Genomic DNA, 19,948 nt, shown 5'->3' with positions numbered 1-19,948 from the left:
CGGTTATAACAACTGATCGGAATTGCAGGAGTATTAAAAGTACTTAATCCTATCAGTAGACAAATTGCATTAATACAGAATTATCAAATGCTTCATTGTGTATTTGGGCAAAGAGAAGAAACTGACTAAACCCAAATGCAAACTGTCTGATAGTTTATTGTTTAGAAGTTTCCATTCTTTCTGTTAAAACAGTTCAGAAAACTGAAATCCAGATGTTTTCATTTGGATTTAAGCTTATTTAATGAAAAAGCCTCAATGTTTTAAAAGCTCAGTGTTGGAGCTTAAAATACCAATTTGTATGCAGATAGCAGAATAAAATTCAAAAGGTTAAATTCCCGTAATAGGTGGGAAACAAAGTAAGGTTAAAGAGACATATAAAGAATGAGAATAGTAGTGATCTCTGGATTACAGCTTGGGTCTTTTATCCAAAATAAAAATTTGGAATTTGAATTACAACACTCAAGAAAAGGAGTGTTGTCAGAACAAGCAGGGTGCAAAATGATTTACTGGGGCATATTTGCTTGAAACACAGTAAAAAGCCACATTCATTGACTGCAATATATATCTGAAATGCTCTCTTTTGTCTTTTGTTCTCTTGTTTCCCACTCCATTGGCCTGGGAAGATAACTTGAAATCTTCTATTAAGTAGACTTCTTGGTGGAGATGCATAACAAATTTCATCTAAAGTGGTGGCTAAACACTTTCCCCGTTCCCTCCTTTTAAATAAAAATATCTAATTCAGTATGCTTACTTAGATTTTGACTGTATTAAAATGCTAATAACAAATATAATCTTCAAACCAGCTAGTAAAAATTGATGTTTGTAGTAAAAATTGTTAATAGAAAGTATGTGGGTTCATAATGCCAAAGACTGCTTTTGCAGATTTACTCCGCTGTTCTTATCATGATCTATATTACCATGTGATAAACCATTCTAATATAAATTATTATAGAATGTGTATATTTTGAATGTCTCAAACTCAGCTTTTAATTCCTTTAGTATTTTTAAATGTAAAAATGATTGCTGCCAGAGCTAAACCAGTTTCTTTGAAATGCTAAATGCATGAGCTTATGCCAAAATAGCTTCCCAGAAATACCATGAAGAAAGGAAGCAAAAGATTTTATGGGAGTGCTAAAAGCAAAGAGGAGAGAGGATAGAACTTTTTGAGGATTGTGCCAAATGCTTTTTGGCTTTAAGATGGAAAAAAATCTTGAAAAGAAATGTTTGGCCTAGAATTACCAAACTTATTGTAGTCTGCTGTTCTTGATAAGGGCTAGTAGCCTTTGATTGAGCATATTGGTTAATCGAGGCTTGCTGGGTACAATATGGCAAAGACCCTTTGTGGTCTGTTGACACACTGCGTGAGCTGTGCTGTTTGCTCGCCTATCGCATTCAGCTGGAGGCTTTTCTGACTGAAATTGCCTGCTGTAGCAATATTTCCAGAATAATTCCACATATTTACTTTATTTCTTTAAAAATGCAGTGGTCCATTTCTGAAGGCATTGCTGGGGAGAGGCAGTGATCGGTGCCTCAGAGAACAGACCCACTCCCCTGGCAGCTGCGATACCTGAGCAGAGAAAGGCTTCTGCTTCTTTCCGTGACTGCTGCGGTGCTTTGCTTACTGCGTTTACAAACATAAACTTACTTTCAGCTTATACTCACCTTTACCCCTCAGTTAGCAGTCGTTGGTCTAAAGAGTTCACAGCACCCAGTTACACCATTTCGCCTGCTTCGACTGGCAGCTGGATTACCTTGCACCGACGCCGGTGCTCGTTTACCTCACCCCTCCAGGCTCTGAGCTGCAGCCCCGGCCCTGCGGGTGAGAGCACGGGCAGCGGCCAGCGGAGGCGACGGCTCGGACTACGGCTGCAAAATATTTTGGGGCTCGAGTCGCGGCCGGTTTGCAGAGGCGCTGCGGTGCACGCGCGCTGGGAGGAGACCGCATTACGTTCCTCGTTCTCAGCAAGCGCTGATTAATCTTGGCTTAATTACCGATTCTCCAACACCGTGAGCGTTATTTAAACCCATCGTCGGGGTCACGGCCTTGACCGTGCCCGCCTGGGCCTCCTCTCTGTCGCCGGCGGGCAGGTGCCTCAGAGCAGCCCGGCGCCCCGCGGCGGCTACGGCAGAGCTCCCGCGCCAGAAGGCGGCCTAGCGGGGACAGGCCGTCACGGCGGAGGCCGATGGGGCAGTCTCCGTCCTTGGGGACAGCTGCTCGCCCCCCACCGGGATAAAGCGGCTGACGAGGAGGTCGGGCGCTACCGGCACCGGGCCGCGGCGCCTCTTCCCCCGCCCCGCCGGGGCGCATGCGCCAGGGCTGAGGCGGCATTGGCGGGCCCGCCCCCCGGGACGGGCGGGTTACCCAGAAGGCAGCGCGCCGCGCCGAGGTCAAGATGGCGGCGAGGGCGTCCGGTGAGGCGGCGGTGGGCGGCCGGGGGTGGTCGTGCGGGGCCGCGCCCGTCCGCGCCCGTCGCGCTTGTGGTGCTGGGCTCGCTCTGTCCCGCGCCGGGAGGCGAGGCGGGCCGTGACGGGGAGATGGGGAGCCGGTGGGCGGTGTGAGCCCTGTGCCCTTGACGGGGGCAGCGCCCGCAGCTCGGTACGGCCCCGGCGGGCGGGTCTCCTCGCCGTCCCTCCCGAGCGGCGGCCCCTCGGTCTGGGCCTCAGCGGAGGGAGCCTGGCTCCGATGCTGAGGTTTTCTGGGAGCAGTGGGGCAGAGGGTGCTCGGGAGCAGCGGAGGAGCCCTTGGGCTGCTCCGGAGGGAAGTCGGGGATCGCTGTCCTGCCCGGATACTGACGCCAGGCTTAGCTGGTTTGGCGTTACTCGTTCTCAAGTCCTAAAGTCCGAAGGAATAAGGCCTGATGAGGTAGTGTGCTAATGGCATGCTGGTATCGCACGTAGTGCTGGGTTTATGGGGTGACCTAGTAAGACAACTGACTTAAAGTCATGAAGGATAGCTTGCCCTGGCTGCCTTGCCCCTGTCGTGCTGTTTCTGGGCTTCTAGACCCCTTGTTGAATTGCTTCAATGGTATTTGGTATTGCATTGTGCTTGAGTACATGTAAAAACACCTTTGCTATCCAAAATCACATTTAGGGAAAGATGAACATTCTACAAGTGATGTGTTTTATTTTTTCTTTTTAAAATCAATGATTTTTTTTTTTTTTTGAGGTTTCCGTGTTGACTTTCCAGTTGACTTTGGCAGCTCTTGGAAAAAAGGAGTCTCTGGAATAGTATTTAAGTAACTGGAGAGGAGAGCAGAAGGTTAACAACAAAATAATATGCAGGCCTTGAAATCGCATTAACCCATAGTGAGAGCTGTGGAACTTAGACAAATGGTTTGAAAAGCACAATGGGTTTGCTTTGTGTAGAACATTATGTTTTTAGTTCAAGTAAGAGTTATGGAGCCTTAAAAGTGTTGCTGCTGTCTTTGACAATGAACTGTTAGCATTGTTCCAAGTCTTAAAGCAGTCTAATATTCAAATTTAGTGAAACAGAGGTCAAATTATTGTACATAACAAGCAGTCATTCTACCTGTTCAGTGTCAGTTAATGGATACTGAAAAGCAGAGAGGCCGAGTCACATATGTTCAAGTTCAAACTTGATGTAGTGTTGCATTACTGCATGTGAAGGAGGCCAGCAAATATTTGTGTACTGTCATAGTAGTGTGTAAATGTTCAATTTTATCTTGCTCTGCAACTGATAATGGTCACATTCAGTTGCAGGAGGAGGTCGCCTGTTAGACAGGATTCGCAAGTGGTATTATAATGCAGCTGGATTCAACAAACTCGGTAAGTGTTTCGCTGAGTTTTAAAAACTTTGCAAATGTAACAGTCCTCAAGCTAATTATGGTTCATAGCGGATGTATGTACGTGCAGTTTGGCCTAAGTGTTTTTGATCAAAATTAGCTACTGCTTCGGTGGGAAAAAGTTAGCAGTGGCCTCAGTCTTCATGATTGCTACCTAGTAATGAATCAGTGACTTTTCTGTTATTTCTGTGTTTGCTCTTGTTTTCAGTGAAATAAGTTATGACGGCTAAGGTTGAGCTGGAACAATTGAAAAAACTTTAACAATCCAGTCTTGAAAGCTTGATTATTTATCTTTTCCCACCAAGTCACTTTCGGTGGCCAGTATCTTCTAACCCAAAGGCTGCCCTTGAAGCTGGAGAGGTTCCCACTATAGCAGTCAGTCTGTCTGTGATGTTTATGCAAGGTATCCAAAGTACAAAAAAGGATGTAGTTAGTTCTGCCCTTTGTATCACTGTAACTTCACTTGGTGTGTCTCAGGCCTGCACAATGGTGAAGTAGGTGTAAAAATAGTGTTTCCTTAGGGAGAGGAGGTGCCTTGATGGTATTGTCTTCAATTTGTTCAGAGTTGTTACCAAATTTGTTTTAACTATTTAGATGGCAGAACTGTTCTTGAATGACAAGGGAATCTGAATATTCAGAGGCTGTAGTTTACTGCTGACTACAATATGAGCAAATCATTTAAAGGAAGTTAACATACCTGCCCTGGATAAGTTAGAAAAAAATTGCAAGACAATTGTAGAGGAATAAGCATAGGTCTTTCCTCCAGGGGTACAGTGCTTAGCCATTCTTTTTATATCTGTCTGCTGAAATTCTTGAAGGCGTTAATACTTTTTGCTGCTTTTCTGGGAATGCGACTTAAAACTGAGGAGAAACACTGAATTTAATCTAGTGATTAAACTAGCAGCCGTGCTCCCTGTGCCTTTGAAATAAATTACAAAACTGAATTCAAGAATATGTGGCTCAAAAGAAATTTCTGTTTTATTGGGAGACTACTGCCAGCTCAGTCACATGAGATCAAAACCTTTAACACAAGTCAGTTGGTATCCTCTTGTGATTTTCATTAATCTGGGAATGTTACAGAAGTAACATTTTCTCTTATTTGTTAATACTGAAACTTAAAGTGGGGTTGGTTGAGTTTCAGGAATCTTTTGTCCCACAAATAGTGTAGGGGTGTTCTTGTCTATGAGAAGACTAGATACTTCTCCCTGATTTAACTTCTGATTTGGGGCAATGTGGGAGGGAAGCAACTTGCACACAAGCATCTAGCTTCAGGTTTCCATGGCTTAATATAGTCAATGGAGATCTATCTAGTCATTATGTATAGTGGAGTTTAGAGGATAATTCTTCAGTACTGAAGTAGTCACATCTGTGGTTGACTGACTCTAATGGATGCAGAGCTCTTAAACCCTTTAACTAGACAATCATCTTAAATACAGATAGAAAACTAGGTGAGTGTAAGTCCACCCCTCAGATCCAGAATAGTTATTGTTCTGTGTATATATATATGCTTACGAAACACATTGAATTAAATACCCATTTTCCGTATTCCTCCTTAAGAAAATGAGTAAAAACAAGTAAATAGAGTATATGAAAGCCAGTGTTTAGAGTTTGTTCTCTGTGAGCAGTTAGTGGTTCTCTTCTGGATTGGTTTGGGTTTTCTTCATAATTTTGCATTGGAAGCGTTTTGCCCATGTTATGTAGAAACACCTGTGTCAATCCTAAATCTTACTTAACTTTCAGTGATATTGTAAAATCTTCTTGGTACAGGATTAATGAGAGATGATACGTTATATGAAGATGATGATGTAAAAGAAGCACTGAAGAGACTTCCAGAACATCTTTACAATGAAAGAATATTTCGCATAAAGCGAGCACTCGACTTAAGCCTGAAACATCAGATCCTTCCAAAAGACCAGTGGGTGAAGTATGAAGAGGTATGTACAGAGTGTTTCCAAGGTGGAGTTCTTAAATGGCACTGTATGACTGGTCTTTGGGATTTTCAGTCTCTGAAGAGATACATACTTACATGTTCTTTAAAATGAGTAAATGAGTGTGTATCTCGTAGGATACCTGTGGGAAACATGGCTTTTGATTGCTGTTTAAAAATTTCTATTTTTCAGTGGAAATTACAAATTTTTTCTCAAAGTGACAAAAGCTTAAACCACAGCTCAGAGCCATAGCATGTTGTTTGTATTCAGCCACAGCTCAGAGCCATAGCATGTTGTTTGTATTCAGACAAAATATTTCTTCTAAGCTATCAGATAAAGAAATACACTGTAACTAGCTTGGAAATTCTTATAAAAGGTCTCTTTCTTTTCTGATGAATTTCTTTAATTTTATAGAAAATCTTGAGCCAAAGCTCTTATTCATGAAGATGCCAAGGAAGAACAATTTAAAGGGAAATCTTGCATTAAAATAAGTGTAATCTTGTAACCTGAAAAGCAAACTACAACTTCATTTTAGATGTAACTAAATTTTATTTTTGTAGCGGATTGATTCACAGGCTTTGCATTACTGTCCATCTCAGCTTCTGCCAAATTACCAGGCAGAGAGGAATCTTGCCACTAAACTTTTGACTATAGGATAGTATTATAAGGGTATTATGTTTCTCTATATAGGCAGAGGCTGTTTCTTGTGGTCGTATTGGTCATATTAGGTAATCACTGCACTGAATAATTGGTTGCATGGTTCCTTAAGCAGCAGTTTGGTTTGTAAGTGTTAAACACAGTCAAGGTGTTCCATCAAATCCAAGTTTACAGTGCTGTTTAGAAGTTAAGCTCAAAATGAGATTCTCCAGAGTATTACAGTTGGACTTTGAACTAATTAAAGTGGATCTTGTTCTTTTGGCAGATACCCAAATGTACATTTTTTTCTAAAGGTATAGCTGGAAGTATCACTTTGCTTGTTAATGTTGGCGAGGCATTAGGAATTAGTGGTTGCTGCAGTAAAGAACTTGTCATTGCAGACTTGGCAGATGCAAAGTTTACCTTTTTAGAGTAAGTCATGTTTGGGGTTTGTTGGTTGTTTTTTTTCTTGTTAGGTTGGGTTTTAGTCAAACCTGAGGCAGAATGAGAGACAAGTAATCTGTAGGAATGGCTTGAGATGTTTCTGGACCTCCCTATAAGTTTAAATATATTCTCTTCTTTTTCAGGATAAGCATTATCTTGAACCGTACTTAAAAGAAGTAATCCGTGAAAGACTTGAAAGAGAAGCATGGAACAAGAAATAACTATTGAACTACTTCATGCAAATAGCCACATATTTCTGATATTTTAAAACATTTGGTTACAGAAGTCTACGGGGAGGCAAATGTGAGGCTGAGGAATACTGTTTCAGTTTGTTCATTGAATCTGTTCATCCAACTAAAATAAACATGTCAAAGTATAAAATCTACTTGGAAGAGTTCTTTGTAAATGTTAACAAGCTAATGTTCAGATCTTTCCTATGAGCGTATACATTACATATTAGCTTGGTGGTATGCAGTCTTCATTCCAGCTTTTTGATTCTTACTCTTTTCAGAGTACAGCTGTTTTCTGCAGTTGTTAGGGTTAGGTAAGAAACACGCAAGGCTGTTGGTGCTAGTTGCCCTGTTAAATTAAAATGGGGTTGCTTATTTCCTTCATCACTTCTCCCTGGAAACAACAATACTGGGCCAGTGGCTGATGTTACAATGACATCATGAGACAGCAGAATGTAATATTCTGTGCATCTAAGCACGTACATATTACAGTAATGAAAATACAGATGTTAATCACAAAATCAGGAGATGTTTCACTAGCTTTTTATACCATATACATTGTTAATCCTTAAAAGACTATTTTCATATAAACCATAATGACTGTCTTACTTCAGCTTCTTGAGACTTTTTATCCTTTTAAAGGGTAAGAGTGGTATGCTGATGTACTGAACAGCATAATTAACTTCCCATATATTTTTTTCATGGCCTAAAGCATGCTGCTGTTAACAGTGAATGGTATCAAGTATTTTAAACTATCAGGCTTAATGACATGAGATATACACATGGACCTCAGACTCTGCTTAAAAACAGAAGGAAGTCAGTTGTGTCTGGAAAATACCCCTTGCTGGTTGAAGACCTTGAGTTTAGTCTTCCATAGTTTAACGGTAGTGTTAATTTGAGAGAAATTTTGGTGTTACATGTGAAATTCAAAACCTATAATATAGACCTCTGTGTGAAGTACACAATCTTGTGTGACAGTCCCAAGGTTTGTTTTTTTTTCTTTTTATGCATGCTTCTCTGTCAAATGCAAGAATCCATTGACTAAAAGCTAGAGCAGTTTAGGAAAAAAAAACGGAATTACATAAATATGGAGCAAACCATGTCTGTAGCTTTGAATTGGTATGACCAGATAAATACAGTACTGGATAAGAAGTTAGAATTGAAAACATCTTTTAGCTTTGCTCATCACTCTATTGTTAACTTTCATCTGCTTGTTTCAGTTGCTTACATCTGTAGGATGGATACAGTGATCCCTGGGTGAAATATTTTATTTCAATGCTTCACAGCCTGATGTGGTAAAACAAAATGCTGCAAAAATATCTGCATCACTGATATTCCTTAAAAGTCTGTGGGGAGATTATACTAAGAATTTGAGGTTTCTTTCATCTCCTGTAATAAAATCTTGTGATTGAAGCATACATAATTTCATGTATTTTTGAGAACATTCTAATTTTCTTCCAAGAGGCAAATAGAGCCTGATGTTTCATGCTTCTATTTATGGAATTATTAGAATACTTAATTTTTTTAATGGGATTAGAACTATTTCATTATCTGTTAGAATAATATTAGAAGACTTAATTATCTAATGGAAGTAGCACTTCAAAGGCATAGCTGATCAAACTTCTACAAAAGCTAGGATTTTGTAGAAAGCATCTGCTTACTTGAACATAGGTTTGGATTAAGATTAATGTGGTTCAAAAGTCTCTCAGAAATTACCTGGTTTAGAGAAAAGGGTTTTGTTGGTGTCAGGCACTTAAAAATAGGCTGACCTTTGAGGTGAGTGCAAAGCAGCCATGCTCCAATTGGCCTAACACACCTGAAATCACTGACCTCCTTACACTCAAGTTTAACATTTTAAGAGTCATAGGTGAGTAGTAGAAGTTAATAGAAGAGTCTTTCCAAGTGACCTTTATAGCAGTTCAAGGGGAGGAGAGAAAAGGAAGCCATGTTAAGAGCTTGCCTACTCACTTAGACTGAGGTTGGTTGACAGCTTTCATTTAGACATGTTTTCAGATGCTTCTGACTTGGATTGATAGTTTTTAACTTTAAGTTCCTCTAATATGCAGTAGTCTCCTGTTGAGGTATTTTGAAAAAGTTCAGTGAATACAGTTTAGTTGTATCTTAGAATGATACTAGTAAGGAAAATGTATTTGTTGGTTTTTGCAGAGATGGGTGTGTGTTCCTTGAGACGTTCAGGAGAATCTAAAAATAGTGAGAAACAGAGAGGAAGGAGGTGGGTGTAAGAGGGATATTTGTTGCCTGGGAACCAGGAGCTGTAGCAGCTTTGTGTTAGAGACCGTAAACCCTTACCTAGAATATGTGATGTGAGTCTTGGACGGTTGTGCTCCTGGCTAATATATGAGTAACTCGGAAGACATTTTGTTTTTCACCCTCTGGTGTTCCCCTCTGTCCACATTGAGGTACTAGCATTAATCTGTATCTAGAAGAAACAGGAGTTTTCTTGTATGAAAGATCTGAATCCTGCTGGTGACAAGTTGGAGGGTCAGTGTGATTCCCATTTTTTAATCCTTGTGTTTATCCTTAAAAATGGATGGGAAGGAATGGACTTGCAAAAATTAGGGATTTTGAGATCTGTAATTTCTTTGTAAAGCTTCCATCCCACCTGTGCAGCTCTCTGGGATCCTGCCATATTCCTTGTGCAGGCTGTGTGCTCCTCTGTGAATGATCCAGGACTGTGTAGCCATGAGGCTGCTCACTGCAAAAGGATCATTTTAAGGAAGAACTTGATAATAGTAAAGGGGGTCAAATTGCCAGAGGTGAAAAGATATTCTGATGATGAAGGAAAGAGCACTCTGGTTTGGAGAACTGGATTTTCTTTCTGCTGCTGTCATGAGGTTCTTCTGTAATACTGAGCAAGACACATGGTTCAGAGAAACTCACTAAGTATTTTGCTAAATGCTTACTATATACTGCTTGGGGCTATGTCTGCAGAACTGCAGACTAATCACATCTATGTCTAGGTTCAGTAGATCTGTCCTGAAAATATTAGGTGAAAGTGTCATTATTCATCTATACGCACAATTGATACTACAGGTGGTGATACCAGGAGCAAATCTCACAGGGATTTTCACAGACTTGAAAAAGACCACACATTCCTCTGATGGTAAATGCAGAAATACTTACAAAGAAGCTGATACATTTGTGGCCTATATGGAGTGCAGAAAGCAAGGTTGAGCTGTGCACTGAAGAGGATTGAAAAGAATTCCTGAATGAGAGGGTGGTTCCTACTGGCAAAAATGCGAACCTGCAATTTAAGGTCATATCACAATGCACAAGGCAACAGTGCATCTTGCATTTCTTAACTTGACTTTGAAACCTTCATCTTCATTAATGTAGATTTTTTTATATAAATTCTATACAGATTCCATAAATTACTGAGGTCTTTTTGTAGTATGAGTTCACAACATCTTTGGCACATTGAAATTATGCGTGTCAAATTAAGAGAGAGTCTGAGTTGGTATTGCTAATCCTGCAGTTTGATGACAGTTTTAGCTTGAATTAATTTTCATCACTTTTAAGCGAACCTGTGCTTCACTTGAAGTTCTTTTATTAAATACATAGTGGAATATAAGAATATGTTTTGATTGCTGAAGATCATGTTTGTTATGGCAGACCGATTTCTTTCAATTTTGAATCGGTCAACCCAGACACAATGGATTTTTTGCAGCACTGTAACAAGAAACACATGCTTGTTTTACATCCAACTTTCATCCAAAGGAGAGCTACAGCAGATATAAATCTTGTAAGAATTTTGATGAAACATCATGCTTGTCATTGTAATGGAACTGTTTTAGCATTAATATGGTAAACATGCTCCTACTTGAAGCGTTTTCTCTAGATAGCAAAGGTCAAAGATTACCTTCACGATTTCCCCACAGTGCTGCTGCACCCTTGCGGTTGGTCTTCATGGACGGGAACTTTGGCCGGGGTAAGGGCTGCCCTTGCAGTGCAGAACAGGCAGAGGCAACCTGAGCCACCGCTGCTCCAGGGTGAGACTAGGGCTGGAACTTGGTGTCCCACCTGGTATGCAGCTGACCTGAATGCCGTGAGTGACTTCACTTCTTTTAGCCTTTTCTAGTTGGTCTAAGGCCCAAAGGGCTAAGATCTTGAAAAATCTGTAGGCAGCTGTCTCCGCTGTAAACAGTTTGGGTTAGCAGCTAAGTACCCTTGAGGAACTGGGCCTGATCCCAAAACCATTTCCTCAAACCCCTCTGCAGGCTATGCGGAGCTGCAAGCTTCCTTTGGTGCAGTTTTGTAAATCCTTCAGTGTCAAACAGTTCCTGGCTTGCCTAGGACCTCAGTTCTGGTGGTTCTGGGACTAGGTGACAGGCTGGTCTGGCACCCCAGGGTGCCAGAAATCACGTGCACTTCTGCTTCCCTGGCAAGGTGGGTGTTCTTATGGCCTGTCTGGAGATGGAGCCCTCAATGCCTTTTGCTCACTGGTGATTTAATGCTAGTTTATGCCGGCAGGCTGTGGACTCAATTCCTTCTTCACAAAAAGGTGTGGATTCACAGTTCCCTTCTCTGCAAATGCTTTAGTTCTCTAACATCTCTTCTGGAGTGCAAGTGGGGCTGTTAGTCCCTTTGGCTGACTCTGTTCTGCTTTGAAAGGTGTAATTGACTGCACCAGGAGAGACTGACTTGAGTAGATTGGTTAGAGCTGTTTTCTAGACTGGTTTACAAGTGGCTCCAAAATAAGGGCGATGCCTGACTCCACCTGCCTAGAGGCACTTGCCTGCAATCACTGCTCACCGGCTGATTGTCTTCACTCCTGGCGTCTGCCCTGCTCAGCTCTCTCCTGCTGTACCCACACCCTGAGCCAGCCCTGGCACCTGGACCGAGGAGATAAGCCAAGGCCTTGAGCGAGGCACACAGGGTGGGAGAGGGATTAGAGTAGACCCAAGGTCAGGAAACCATGTGCAGAGATTTGGAAGAAGTGCAGGGAAAATAAATTGACCTCAATCCCCTTTGCTGCCTTTGAGGGTATGTGGAGAGGGTGAGGTGAGGTTGGGGCATTTATGTGCAGCCCAAAGATGGCCACTGGGAAGGGAGAGAAATTAAAATGTGGTTGAACATGTTTTGGGAAATGGGACCACTGAGTAGGACAGTGAGGAAAGAGAGGTGTGGAGGGGGTTGGCAAAGGCCAGGGTGCTTTGCAGGCCACTGCAGAGGGTGATGCCTCTGTGTCCTAACTTTGGGAACCCCAAGTTCATGGCACTAACTGAGACTCAAGTTTTCCCTAGAGAATATTTAAGCATCATCCATTGAACAGGATCATGAGTGGAGCCCAAGCAGCCCTTCTCCTGCCTCCAGAGTGCCTGGATGCCACAAGTGCCCATCTCCTTTGGCCCAACCTCATCTGTTTCTTTCTGTGAAAATCAGAACTGCTTCAAGAGGATGCCCTGACAGCTAAAGGGCAGGTCTGGGTTTGGGGTGCTTGCATCTCTGCAGCGAAAGAGGAGCACTGGATCTTTCTCTTGCAAACTCTAAGCGAGTGCTGGAATTGCTGTTGCTGTTTTATGAGAGTATGCTGCTTCAGTTCCTGCGCTGGGAAGGGATCTGGGGCTTGAAACCCGATCAGAAAGAGGTACCTCAGCACAGCTGGGCTGTGTTCTCCTCAGCGGTTCCTAAAGCGGTTCCCTGCTGGCCTGTGCGGATCTGGTTCTTTGTGTCTAAGTCTTCTGGGTTGTATGGGGAGGCTGGATAGCGAGACATGGAGTTAAATGCTGCTGCGCTCAGTATTACAACACCTAAGCCCTTTTATGAAGCCTCATACTCCCGCTGCGGCCCAGCAGATTGAAATGATTGTTTATAAGCAGCAAAGTTCAGAGTCCAAAGCTCAGATCTCTTCAAGGCACTTCAGAGGGTTTTTTTGTCTGCAAGTTGTGTTCCCTGGTGGAGTATTAGCTTAAAAAGATACTGTTATGAAATAGTCATAAAAACAGCTAGATATGTTTGGTTTACTTCAATTAACTAAAAATTCTCCAAATCCTAAATGTTTCTCAGCTGCAGGCTCTCACCCTGAAGACGACAGAAGAAAACTCCTTTAATTTTCCATCAGTGTATAAGCAGGCCTCCAGCGATGCTCGGCGCCCAGCCTGCCTGCTGGAGCTCACGAGACTGTCACGGCAGTGTGGAGGTGGCTCTGATAAAAAGCAAAATGTATTCTGCTGCCAGGTGAGGTTTGGCTCAGCTCTGCTCTGCGCATTGCAAAAGCCGAGGTACCAGAGGAGGGGTGAGATCAGCATTTCAGAGCTTTATGGAGGCAGTCATCCCTACCTAGGAGCACTTAGGCTGTAGCACGGGGACCTGGGTCTGCACTAGCAGCAGCCAGAGATGCTTTCTTTTTCTTAAAAAAAAGCAAAAAACAAACAAACAAAAAACCAAAACCCGGAATAAAAGAAATTCCAGGGAAAAAGTAACAAAGCATATTTCCTTTCAGAAGTACAGCTGTCTTGTGGAGAGGCTGCTATTCCCATTATAAGACTGGTGATGTAATTATGACAGATTAGATGTTTAGATCTGTAGTTTAATGTTTGCACATGGTAGCCCAAGTTCACCTGGCTTACCCCAAAGAGCATTGTTACCCACCCCATCTGTTGCCCAGGTCTTGAGGACAACTTCTGCTGGGAGCAGCATCTTCTGCTGGACAACTTGCAGGTTTGCAGCTGTTCCCCAGAGCCAGTTCTTGGTGCAGAGCTTGGGGTACAGAGTGCCTGGCTTTGCACAGCCTTGTTCTTATCTGATCACAGGTTCTTGCTCTTTCTCATGGAAAAGGAGGGGTGTAGCCACCTCCACCCCTGGAGCTTTGGGGGATCTCTTTCATGAATTTTTATACTTAGTTTTTCATATGTATATCGAGCCCAGTGGTGTGGTTGGATGCCTCCAAAACAGCCATTAAAGCCTTGATACTTTATAGTGATTCAACAAGCTGCTTCAAAAAGAACATGAGGAGGTATGCTTTGAAAGGGGACTTCTCCTCCGGTTGCTTCCACCCAGCACTTTAAAAACACATAAGGCACAATAAAGCGCGTGTTGACATAAGTGAGCTTCAAAAAAAACCATTGGATTATTTTGAAGGAGTATAAACACACGTGGGGAGAGTTATCATCCTTCACCCAGCAAAACAATTACATCAGTGCAGCTTGGACTGGGATCTGCCTTAAGATCTCCCAGATGTTGCAAGCGGCACAGTTGCCGATTGGTTGCTCTGGGTAATTATAAACTGTCAAATGGAGGGGGGGAGGTTGGTTCTCAAAGAAAAAAAACATAGAAGACTTTTGGGGAATTGAGCAGAAGATCCGCTGTTCATAGCTGACACCCAGAGCCACGACAACCTCTGCTTATGCCTGGCTTTGCCAGGCCGGTCTCATGGATGTGTCTCGGAGCCTACCTGATGCCTGAGCTCTGGCGTGCTGCATGGAGCAAGGAGCTTGCTGTGGGGTGATCCTAGGGCTGCTCAGGCATCATTTTGGCAGCATCTTCCAGCCTGGGGTGAGGGATCTGCCGCCCACCTCGCTAGCGGGAGCCCGTCTGGTCCTGAGGCAGGAGATGCCAGCCCTGACCCTCAAACAGGAAGGGGCACCTGGGGAAAAGCTGCAGCCTTGCTGGCCCTGGGGGGAGACAACTTACCCGGCCCCAGGGCTGGACCCCTGCTCGGACCTGGGCTCTGCGGCTGGAGGAAGGGGCCTCGGACGAGGTGTCGGTGCTGTGCTGCAGCAGGATGAGTGTTCAGGACTTTGGGGGCTGCAAGAAGATGGGGAGCAGGTCTCTGATGCTGTAGCTGGGCAGCTCAAACACTTAACCAGAGTCCGTCCCCAGCTCAGAAATGTGGGTTTGTGCAGTTTCTGTGAAGCATTTTCTCTTCAGAGCACAGGAGGAGCTGTGGGTGTGGGGCACAGGAAACCTGGTGAGCTTGTGTCGAGAATGAGCCCCAGCTCCTCTCCTCCCTGGGGGTGGGTGCACTCAGGCCACCCGTGACCCTCCGCTCAGCCCTTGGAAGGACACTGGAAGGCACCAGTGCCCTGAAGAGCCTTCGGGACTCAGCAGCCCACGCCGTTGCGAGATGCTTCAGCCTCAGAAACAGGAGGGACTTTGGAAAGCTCCTGTGCTGGTGTTTCCGTGGGGTAACGTGGGTCGGCGAGCTGGCTCTCCGACACCTCCTCCAACAGCCCCAGCCCACGGTGCTGCTGGGATCCAGCCACGCCACCCTCGCCGTGCCGTGCGCCCCCTCCCCGGGTGGCGAGGCAGCTGGGCTGGCTCCCCGCAGCCCAGGGCGCGTGGCAGAGCTACCAGCTTGCGTCCGCCGTCTGGCAGCAGTAGGCCGGGCTGTGAATGGCGGCGGGTGACAATTAGAAGCAGGGCTGTGCCGCCGCGGTGACACGGCCTCTGGCAGAGGGCGAGGGGACGGGTGGGCAGCGACCCCTCCGTGTGCCCTGCCCGAGGCACTGAGTGACAGTCCCAGCAGCTAACGCTCAGCAGAGCGAACACGGGCACCCGGCCCGCGGCTCTGGATTCTGTTCCTGGCACGTCGCTCTTTACCGGTGCTAGCCCAGCGGGGTTGCCGACCCCCGGCGCAGAGCAGCAGCGGAGCAGGGTGCCCATCAGGAGGGTGCGCTCGCCCATTGCCCCCCGTGCGAGCTGCCCAGTGCCGGAGACGGATGCGGCTTCATCGGCACACGGGGATAACGAGCTCAGCAACAGGTCGGCTACACAAGAATGAACCCCTGGCAATGCCAGTCCCCCGTGTCAAGGGGCTGTTTCGTCCCGGACGCGATGGCAGCAGCAGGGAGAAACGCGTTGGCCGTGGCCAGCATCGCCCATCAAGGCCAGCTCACCCCGACGCCAGGTGGGGCTGTGCTGTAACAGTACGAGCAGTGCCGGAGCGTCCTGGCATTGTCTTCTTCTCTTTTTTAATTTCATTTTTCAGGATGACAACACTTTAGAGGTTTATGACCAACAGGAGAATTTACTACTAAGTCATATACTGATGTAATGAAATCTAATATATGCTGTGTAATGAGTTATGAGATGTTATTTAGTTTCAGGGTTTTATTACTTCAATCAGTTATGACCATATTTCCTTTTATATGATTGCTCACTCTTTAAACATACCAGATGACTGTATAAAGAACACCTAATAAAGTCTGGAGATGTTAAAATATAAATGTTTTAATTTTTGCCATAAATTTGTTTTACTTCTACCAATGGTGGCTTTTGCACTGGAAGTGGTGCAGTCCTTGTTAGCGGTGCAGACCTTGGTAGTGTTGTCTCGGATCCTTTATGGGACAGAGCTGAGCGACCTTGCTTCTTTATATAGCATAATTAGTCACCAGTGCTCACTGTTGGTGATTATATACAGAAACCGAAAGGTTTTTAGAATAAAACAAAAGACAGAAAACATTGATGTGTGATATAAGTCATTGTCTTAATTATCATCCCCTATTTACCAGCGTAACTGCAATATGCTAGTCCGGGTTTCTACCAGTCTTCAAGAGGGGAGAATCAGGCTTGTGGTCTTCAGCACCAAAACCAAATATATGTATTTTCTGCCTTTGTGCCTTTTGGCAATCCTCCTAATTTTTCCACATTTATGCATTGTATTTTAAAGTTAGTTGGGATAACGTCATAGCAGTGGAATTATATAGCTGTGAAATAAGATCAGAATCAAGTCTTTAATAAATCAATGTTTAAGCGAGTGAAGGACTTCAACCACTGAACAATTGCAGGAACCAAGCAGTGTAGAGTCCCGGTCGTGATACATTCGTAGTGAGTGTTGAGTTCTCAAAAATTATTGTAGAACACATTTTTTAATGGTTAACAACTCCGCAGTAAGAACTTGTTCCGCGTTAATACAGATTGTGGCTATTGTAAGGCTTTAGCACGCTGCTGCTATCTAGCAAGCCACGCTGCAGGCACGTGAAGGTGTCCAGCGCTGCTGGCTGGGGTCCTGCATGGGTGTCACCCGCCTGGAGACGTCATCGACGCATAATACATCTAATTACAGCTTTCTAGTTTCCTCCCCACCGCTGCAACTGATGTTCTTAGCCTGACTGAGGTCCCCACTGCCCCGGTAGCAGGGACTCGCTCTCTCCTGCGCCAGGCTGGGTGTTTCTGCGCAGGTACCACCGCAGAGCTACTGCAGTGGAGTGGTGGAGCAGGGCACAGTCCCCTCTGCCTGCAAACTGTTGTTACAAGGGCTCAAAAGCAGCAGTCAACAACCTGTTTCGTCTGAGACCTTGCAACAGTCTTTGCAGCAGAGTATGTGTTTCTGCTGTGCTGCTACAAGGCGCGGGCTGTGGTGCGCGGGCTCAAGGGAAACCAGGCTGTGCTGCGCCAGGCTGGGAGGCTGAGCTGCTGCTTTCGTGGCGGGGGGAGCTGGGAGGAAAGCAGCCTGGTAAACCTGAGCGTGCTGTAGATGTTTGTCTGGCCAGCTTCAGGGGAGGGAAAACTGCCGTTTGGTTACAATTTAATTTAGAATTTGCAGCAACCAGAAATATTTTCAGCGTATTTAATCTGCTGTGACTGTGGCTACTGCCTGTATTGCGGCCCAAGGATGACTTCGTTTGGAGCGATGATCCCTGCTGCTCTACTGCCTGCAGCAGAAAGATGCCAGAGGCCCAGTTTGGCAGAAGTCCCTTCCCCATCTCCATCTCCATCCCAGCCTCCGAGCCCTGTCCCTGACCAGCCTGTGCCTTGTTTTAGCTGTGGCTAATATTGCTGCCCTCCGTAAGCCCCTACTTCTAGTTCTGCAAGGCAGGGTGTCATCTCAGGATAGTCCCTCTGGGCAGTTGTTTATCAATTCGATATTTTTTTAAATTGTACGTACATTAAAATGCTGTACTTCTAGTATTTATTCAATTATTGATAGAGATACTAACAGAAGGGAAAAACTTCTAAATAACCCATCTTGCTTCTCCAGTCTATTAATATCTCTATCACTAATTAGATAAATTTTAGGAGAAGAATTACAGCAAGTAATGAAATAAAGACTTTACTATTCACAGATCCAGGATAATAACTCAGCCAAAGAGAATCATACATCAAATAAATGGCCAAGCATACTTAAAATGTGTCTTTGTACAGTAACAAGGCACAATTTAATCCCATTAAGAAAATGTTGGCAGTGGCTCAGTGTTTGGGAACATGCCACTGAACTGTCCTGCTGTAACCTTGGATGTAGGAAAAGTTGAGACAAAGCAGCGTACTGGGTTTGACACGTCTTTGCCCTTTAGGTCCTTAATTAATGATGCAATGAGTTACTAAAACATTTAATATTCTTTAGCTGCAGAAACTGTCTTACATGCAGAAGCTAAGTGATAACATGCTTGCTGAATGCACCCTATCTGCTGCTTTGTATGCAGTTTATTTGCATCTCCATAAAACACAGATTTCTGAGCTATCTTGAAAGAGCAAGTCCACATATTATTTTAATTTGCAAGAAGTAAAATCTTTGTTTCATCTATCTTACTTAAAGGATAAAAAGACAGGTAGGTTATTTTCTCACTAACCAAAAATTTAAGAAAAACATCAGGGTTTTTTTTCTCAGGTTTTATTTTTCACCTGGGTTACTCTGCTTTTACTTTGTTCCCAGTATTTTCAGTAGAGATCTGAAGTACTTTTCTTTTCTCCAGGTACTTTGTGTCAGTCAGCTGCCAAAACAATTGACTTCTCTTAGTTCTAATTAAGAAGGATTTCATATGTACCATAGAAAAGATAGTACGGCTAGATGTATTTCTCATGGCCGCATATTATTTCCTTGGAGTTCTAGCTATAGATCTTGGAAAAAATACCATGTGGATGGTTTAAAGCATTAGATTTTCAAGATGAAATGGCAGGTCATTCAGTATAACCTAAGACTGGCTGCGTGCTGGAGGGTCAGCGTGACGAGCAGTCCGCTGATACAGAGTGCTCCTCACTTCTCTGCAGCTCAGCAGGGCATCGGTGCTGCTCCTCCCTGCACATACAGCTTTCTTCCCACCGGTTGGTGTGGCACTGCCCTGGTTTCTGTAAGCATGGAAGAAGAACGGGTGCTTTGAGTGTTATTGAAATATGCAAACATTATGAGTCAGAGGTATCAATATTCAGTGCTGTCCACTGATTCTCTGCGAAGGTCTTGCCCTTAAAATATCAGCTGTGTGGTTTTCCTCTGCTGTTACTTACAATATCATGTTGTTGTGCGGAATGAACTACTTGACAGAGCTTTGTGTCTCTTTGTACTGTAACAGCTTCTAGAAAAATTCAAACTGACAGTTCCTATAATAAGGCATGAGGAAATATATTTGAATAGTGCATGTGTTTTATAGTGTGAGGTCAGAGAGTACACATACACCACAGGCTACAATGGGGAATAAGAGGGTAACTATAGATATACAGACAACACACAAATGTGAATGATTATTTTTTAGCTCTTGATCCATCCTCTGGCATTTGCTGCCAAACCAAAGAAAAAAAAATATGCTGTCCCCTTTCTGTGTGATTGCAGAAGGAGTCTTTTCTCCACAGGATGAGGTTTAGAAACCACAGAAAGCAAACAGCGTGGCCCATAGCAATGGGATAGCCCCATTTTTCTTGCATGAATCATGGTGCTAAGGAGCTGGCATGGATGCTCAAAGGGGCTGTGCTCCCGTGCCAGCGGCCCCACCGTCACGGCCAGGATGGGGTGACTGTGCTGCTTCCAGCAGCTTTTGTCCGAGGAGCAGGGCGGCTCGGTGGGTCGATGTACCCTAGGTGGGCTCAGCACCAGCACTGGCTCCTAAGTGGCTCGCTGTCGCCGACAATCTCACGTTGATATTTAAAGGGCAGCTTGCTGACAGCAGAAGCAATATGACAAAAATTAGGTAGGCAAGAGGGATTAAAACATGTACAGTTGGCAGAATTTGTTAGG

General features: G+C 44.2%; 1 protein-coding gene across 1 annotated transcript; it reads left to right on the top strand.

Moving 5' to 3' along the window:
- Positions 1–2,321: 2,321 nt before the first annotated feature.
- On the top strand, positions 2,322–7,196 carry UQCRB (ubiquinol-cytochrome c reductase binding protein). Its single transcript, XM_075023653.1, has 4 exons — positions 2,322–2,412; positions 3,715–3,786; positions 5,571–5,737; positions 6,955–7,196. Exons 1-4 carry the CDS (start codon positions 2,394–2,396, stop codon positions 7,030–7,032), a joined length of 336 nt encoding a protein of 111 aa, XP_074879754.1. The 5' UTR covers positions 2,322–2,393; the 3' UTR covers positions 7,033–7,196.
- The last annotated feature ends 12,752 nt before the right edge of the window (positions 7,197–19,948 follow it).

The sequence above is a fragment of the Buteo buteo genome, chromosome 3 (assembly GCF_964188355.1).
Source record: "Buteo buteo chromosome 3, bButBut1.hap1.1, whole genome shotgun sequence".
NCBI lineage: Eukaryota > Metazoa > Chordata > Aves > Accipitriformes > Accipitridae > Buteo > Buteo buteo.
The sequence above is the reverse complement of the archived record's forward strand: the minus strand, read 5'-3'. Positions and strand labels throughout refer to the sequence as shown.